Source organism: Cygnus olor, chromosome 1 (genome assembly GCF_009769625.2).
Source record: "Cygnus olor isolate bCygOlo1 chromosome 1, bCygOlo1.pri.v2, whole genome shotgun sequence".
In the NCBI taxonomy this organism is placed as follows: Eukaryota; Metazoa; Chordata; class Aves; order Anseriformes; family Anatidae; genus Cygnus; species Cygnus olor.
The window spans coordinates 201,361,826-201,368,018 of record NC_049169.1 but is presented as its reverse complement, the minus strand read 5'-3'; the positions used below and the strand labels follow the sequence as shown (position 1 = coordinate 201,368,018).

The window sequence follows — 6,193 nt, the reverse complement described above, 5'->3', positions numbered from 1 at the left end:
TAAACCTCCACTGGCACAACTTGAGGCCATTCCCTCTAATCTTAGTTATCTAACTAGTTATCTAGTTATCTAACTAGTTATCTGTGAGAAGAGACCAACCCAAAACTACTGATACTCCCTGGGTGTTTAAAACTACTGATATTCCCCGTGGATATTCATGGCATGGTACCAGTTAGAGAGGTTGTTGGAGCAAACCCACACACCCTGGACCCGCTGTCTGAGCAAAATTCTTGGGAGAATGAGCCTTTCAGTCACAGATCACTGTCAATACCTTCCTGGGGGTTCTCCAAGCATTTTCTGTTTGGATTCCAGCTGTACTTAAGTTATTTGTTGAATTTTGTTGGGGCTTTGGAAGTGTGTGCACCTCTAACTACAACTTCTGGGAGACTCCCGACAGTGGCAGGTTTCAGAGAAGACAGCCCGTAAAGTCTTCCAAGAGTGGTAGGAGCTACTCCTGCCTTATGTGAGGGCGACTGGCCAGGGACCAGAGTGCTAGAAGATATGGCAATGCTCTGTGAGATTCTTGGTTTGGATAAGAACTCATTGAGCATCTCTTGCTGAGAAAAGGAACCACATGACTATTTTCAGCCTCTGTCCTTCCTTGGAGGACTCCCTGCCTTCTCCTGTACCTGTTGTTACACAGCTGAAATGTAGTGTTTTCAAACCCGTAGAAGGAACATCAGTGTTCACGGGGTCCATGGGACTTTAAATGATGGCAAAGCCTGTAGTGCAAACTGACTGGGACGGGCTGGAACTATACTTTGTCTCTCTCTGTGGAGTATTGACTGCCCAGTGTGGACTTTATTTTATCCCGTTCATGTGCTCCCACAGAGAAAAGGCAGTGGCAAGTAAAAAAGTACTTGGATTCATTTACTTCTATCATTCTGCAAGGCTGGAGGTGCATTTATATCAGCAATGATATGGACCATGGGAACTGATGGAAAAAAAATGAGAAAACAGTTCTCATGAATCTTATACATCTTGTGTTTGCATGGCTGCGGGAGGCCACGTGTAATCATCAATAATGAATGAATCGTAATCAGGACTGTAAATAAGCTGTTTCACAAAAGCTTCCTTGTCTGCTGGCTCAGGGTACCAAGAAGCAAGACCATGCTTGTAGGCCCAGTTAACAATCTGTGAAAAGATAAGCAAAAAGAGCTGATGAAATAACATTGACACGTTACGAAGTTAAAACCAACTGCAGTTCAGCACTGGCTGTGTTTTCCCTCTTTTTTTCTTCTTTTTTTTTTTTCCTGCCCTCAAAATTGTGCCTGGTTTTGCTTATTATTTCTTGTTAAGCAACCCCCTGAGTAGGCTGCACTTCATCCCTTGGGTGAGGGAATGCAAACTGCCTGAAGTTCCTGGCTGTTTAGGAATGCTTCCCCTGCCCTAGCAAAATGGTCATGCTACTCAATTAAAGAAGGTGAGCAGCCCTTTAACCACCTCTGCTTGAACTCTTAAGCTCCTGAGTTACGCTGTGCACCCCCCAGTAGCTCCTAGCAGGCCAACGTGATTCTCAGTGGGTGTCTCCTGAAAAGGAATTACAAATTTCATGTATGCAGGGCACAAATCCCATAATTAGACAACAAGCCCAGATCTGGAAGAGTATTTAGATGCTTAGATCCCTATCAAACTCAAAAGGAGAGGTTCCAAAATAGCAATTTGGAACCTAAAATCTTTTGGCAACTTGCTTCATGTTTGATGTCAACCCTAAACCTGATTTTTGGAAGTGCTGAGCAGTCACAGCTCCAAGCAATAATGTAGAGCTTTGTGAGCTGTGAGGCATCCAGAATCAGGAAATACTTTTCAAATGTGGGCTTTAATGATAGAAGAGATCAAAGCAGCAATTCTGTCTGGAAGGATTCCCAAGAATCATTGCTTTAGGCTACAGAATAAGATGATTTTAAGAAACACAAAACAAGAACAATGCCAGGGCAATTTATGCCCTCCCTACCACAGAAAGTGGAAATAAATGAGTACTTACTTTGACAGCGATTTTGAAAGACACCTCTCTGATACTGTCCAAGGGGGGATAGAGTCTTCCTTCTGCAAGATTCTGTTCTGTCACCTCAGCAGCAATAGACTAGAAAGAAGAGGAAGACAGTTTACAGAGATGGTCTCAAGTGTGTGCCACCTTCACTAAGATTACACAACACATGGTTGAAACCTTGGCAGCAATGGAGCTGCGGTTAGTTCTCAATCAAACTGCTGAACTACACAAAATACCTGTGTGTATACACTTCATTACAGACTTAAAACTGCAGCCAGGACAATGGAAGTGCTGTTTCAGGGCAGGTAATGAACAAAATCAGAATCACAGAATCACGGAATGGTTGAGGCTGGAAGGGATCTCTGGAGGCCATCTGGTCCAACCCCCCTGGCTCAAGCTGGGCCACCGAGATCAGATTGCCTAGGATCATGTCCAACAACTTTTAAAAGTCTCCATGGAAGGGAGATTCCACAGCCTCACTGGGTAAAATGCTGCTATAAAGGGTAGCAGCTGTGGGGAGTGAGGGGAACCCTGTTGCCACTCCTGCAGGTGCCTTCACAGGTGCAAGGGAAGGATGAACCTTGCTCAGGACTTCCTTCCCAAAGTAGGTGCATGTGCCCCTTATAATATTTTTTAAGAACAGTAGTTATTTGCCGCTTGGAAACCTCTGCTGTGAGGAGGAAGATATCATCAGAGATGTGTCGGACTCCGCAGGCAATGACTCCCAGTGCCACTCCTGGGAAGACATAGGCGTTGTTTCCTTGGCCAGGGAAGAAGGTCTGTCCATCGGGCAGGGTAACCTTTGAGAATGGGCTCCCACTGGCAAATATTCCTCGGCCCTGATCAAAGAGAGAGAAATAAACGTCCAAATTCAGAAGAAACATCTCATATGTCTGCCGCTTTCCATGATGTATACTCAGGAAACTCTGATGACCAGGTAGACAAATGTCCAGCAAAGCCATCCCCTGCTGATACTTCAGAAAGGCCTGGTCTCCAGAACCATAAACAGGGTCATGAACAAAGCCACTGAGCACTGAGTGGGTGTTTGCACTGCCCAACTGCAAGTCACGCTACAGGCATGGCCAGAGCGTGTCTGGAGCCCCTGTCTTCCCTGTGCTGAGATCCAGTACCTCAGTGAGGCGATAGCACTGCTCCGCTGTGCACTCTGCTTTACTTGTGGGGTTGCTGAGGGCAAACACGATGGGCCTCTCATTGAAGGTTGCCATGTCCTTCAAAATCTTCTCAGTGAAAGCTCCCGCGATGGCTGCGACACCTAAAACAACAACAGAGGAGTGAGTGGGTGCTTTCTGACTAAGAGCAGCGAGCTGCACTGATCCCTCTTGGTGACCTCTGTCACAAAATAACTGTGGGAGGCCTCCATCTCTGGAGATGCAGGTGGGAATGTTTCTCATGTTATAGAGAGATTAAAAGCCTGTTTCAAAATACAGCCCTTTGCTCCTCCAAATCTCCTCCTTGCAGCGCAGGGATCAGTGTTTGGGCTGGTCTGGATGCAGCTCTCAGCACTTTGCCTCCCGAATATTGTCCTCATCGTGCTCCACTCGCCTGGGCCACGCTCACTGCTGAGAGCCCCAGATCATGCCCACAGTGGCACCTCCACCTGCAGCCCATCTGGGGGTCTCCTACAGAGGGGAAACCTCTGTCCCATGGTTGAAGGGAATGATGTGGAGAATTCAATTGATAAAAAGGGGGAAAAAAAAAAAAAAAAGCAACCTCTTTACTTTTTGACTCTGAGAACAAAAGGCGGCCCTGGAAGAAAGACACTCTCCTAAGAAGTGCATTGACATGAAAAGGTCATGTTAAGAGAACTCCACCTATAATTGCTGTAGGCTTCACTTTCTGCACAACCTCTTCCAGCGTGTTCACACTGGGGTGGTCCTGGGCAAACATTTCTTTCTCATGGTTCAGGTGGCTCCTGCCCTGTGAGGGAAAAGGAGTCAAACTTCATGCTTCTGGCAAAAGGTGGAGACACAATGTAGTAACTCATCAGTTTGTTTTATCTCTCTACCCTCCTCTTAAACCAGGCTCCTCAGAGCAAGCCCTCAGCATCAGACAGCCAGGCATCGAGCAGTTGGTGTAATGTCATGTGGGGCTGGTCTCTGCCCATCTCACCCTCCAAAATACATCCGTTGTGTGGAGAAAGGAATTTGGCTGCCAGGGCAGAGAAGTCGTGCATGTAGCACAAGTCTCCTCTAGTCTTAGAAGGGATGGGGGCAGATGCCCTGAGGACCCAGGGAGTGCAGAGCAGAGCTGGGCCAGGCTGGATAACCAAGCAGGGCACAATATTGCTGTTGTAATGCCTCATGTATCTGGCATGCAAGACTTCCAGCGCTGCATGAGACAATGATCATGTGCAGTCGCAATGCCACTGAGACACTGCTGTGCATCACCCTACCACTTTTAGGGGCTCGTCCCAAAGCATTGCCTTTGGGATAGCCGGTGCTGCTGGTACACTGTTACCACCACGAGATCCAGCCCTCCGAGAGCAGGAACAGCTCTGCTGACACCGGTGAAACTGCAGCCCTTGCTCCAGGGCTGAGCAGGGTTCAAGGTGTCTGCCTGCTCTGGCCTCTCTCTAGCTTGCAGGAGGTGCTGAGGAAGTGGAGATGATTAGCTTTGGAGACAAATTTACCTTGACAATCAGTCCCTTGGAGTCCACCATCCAAATTTTTTTGATGGCATCCTCTCGTGAAATTCCTTCCTTTTCCATGGCCATGAGGATGAGATGAGCTATGCCCATAGCAGCCTGGAACAGAGTAAATAAACATTTCATTGGGGTAGTAACATCTGATGGGAGCAGATTTTTAATGAGAAATGTGTTGGGTCCTCCCACAGCACTGCACAAAGCAGGGAGGCTTTCTACTCTGTGGCTGTACAGTGACACACCTTACCCGAAGTCCTGCAGGTGGGCAACAGCTGTGCCAGGACCTGGATGAACTCCTTTTGTTCACAGTCCAGGCTTCAGAGAGTTTATCTTCCTCTTCTTTCTTTGTGCAAAGCACCAGACAGACTACCTGAATGCTACCTCACTTCCTGCCCTGCAGGCAATACAACTGACTCCACAAAATGAGGTTATTTTCTTACAGTTCTTTAAGTCTCAATTCTTACAGCTGTGTTGCTAGAAGGCTCTGGTTTACCCTAAATACCAACCCTGAGGATTCAAGCTAGCCTCACTGACAGCCTCGGAGCATCCAGGAGGACTGTCCAGGACTCGCATGCCAAGATGTCACTGAAAGATTGTTGGCAACTTCTATGCAGCAGCAAGATCCACCTGTGGGCCCCACTCCTGACCAGTAACAAGGAACCTGCTTCTGTGTTTTGCCTTCAGGAAGATAGGCCTTGCAGGCAGATTCATGGTTGACTTTTCTGTCACTAAATTTGAATTTAGATGATATTTAGGAACAAACTCAAGAACATTCCTACCTCTCCAGCTCCCTGGAAAACAAACTTGTGGTCTGAGAGCTTGTTCTTTGTGATCCTTAAGGCTGCAAAGATGCCAGCGACTGCAACAGACGCAGTGCCTGAAAAGAGAGAAACACCATGAGATGGTCATTTTGGCAAGGGGATTGTCTGTCCTGCTGATACACTGTTAGAAACCTTGTGGGAGGGACCACGCTCTTAAACCCTTGGGATTTTGGCATTAACTTTTTCTGAGACTCAGTGTCCTTTTGACTCCATTTAGAGGGAAAGTGGTATTCTCCTGCCTTCCAGGAGTCTTTGAGGATTAATATTTCAAAGTAGGGAAGGCACTCTGGTCCTTTAGTGACAGAGTCTAAGATGCATGTGAGTTGTCTAAGATCAGAGATCACACGAGACATCTGTAGCAGAGCTGCAGACTGAACCCTTGTCACTAAATCCTTTTTGATCTTGGAAATACCATCGTATTCTCCTCATTCACCTTCAGATTACAGCACTTTCTGCTCTCTTTTTACTTCCCAGATATTCACCCCTGACTCAGAGCTATCATGTCTACCTGCCAAGCATTAAGGAGTGTCTGGGAATATGAGTTTGTCCCAGATTGGAGAGAAGGAATGCAATATGTGGAGAACAGACAGTCCTTTGATGTATACAGCTTTCCATTCACCCAGGGAGACAGATGGCTAGAGTGAATAAACCTGCCTTTACCCCACATCAATCATATGCAGTGTTCATCTAATGTCCTGTCCCAGGTGAAGGAAAACAGTA

General features: G+C 46.9%; 1 protein-coding gene and 1 long non-coding RNA gene across 3 annotated transcripts in view; one reads left to right on the top strand and one right to left on the bottom strand.

Annotated features, from left to right (window-relative positions):
- Positions 1-2,618, top strand: part of LOC121063668 — a 33,544-nt gene extending 30,926 nt beyond the window's left edge. Inside the window, exon 3 of the long non-coding RNA XR_005816136.1 lies at positions 2,313-2,618. This is a non-coding gene — a long non-coding RNA (uncharacterized LOC121063668). The remainder of the gene's footprint in view (positions 1-2,312) is intronic.
- ME3 (malic enzyme 3) overlaps positions 858-6,193 on the bottom strand; it is a 124,457-nt gene continuing 119,121 nt past the window's right edge. For both annotated transcript variants that reach the window (XM_040544312.1, XM_040544311.1), the window contains exons 8-14: positions 5,432-5,529; positions 4,641-4,754; positions 3,823-3,928; positions 3,121-3,263; positions 2,656-2,829; positions 1,985-2,083; positions 858-1,134 (exon numbers count right to left, since the gene is read on the bottom strand). In XM_040544312.1, the coding sequence (XP_040400246.1) occupies positions 973-1,134; positions 1,985-2,083; positions 2,656-2,829; positions 3,121-3,263; positions 3,823-3,928; positions 4,641-4,754; positions 5,432-5,529 (896 nt within the window). In that variant the 3' untranslated portion in view covers positions 858-972. The remainder of the gene's footprint in view (positions 1,135-1,984; positions 2,084-2,655; positions 2,830-3,120; positions 3,264-3,822; positions 3,929-4,640; positions 4,755-5,431; positions 5,530-6,193) is intronic.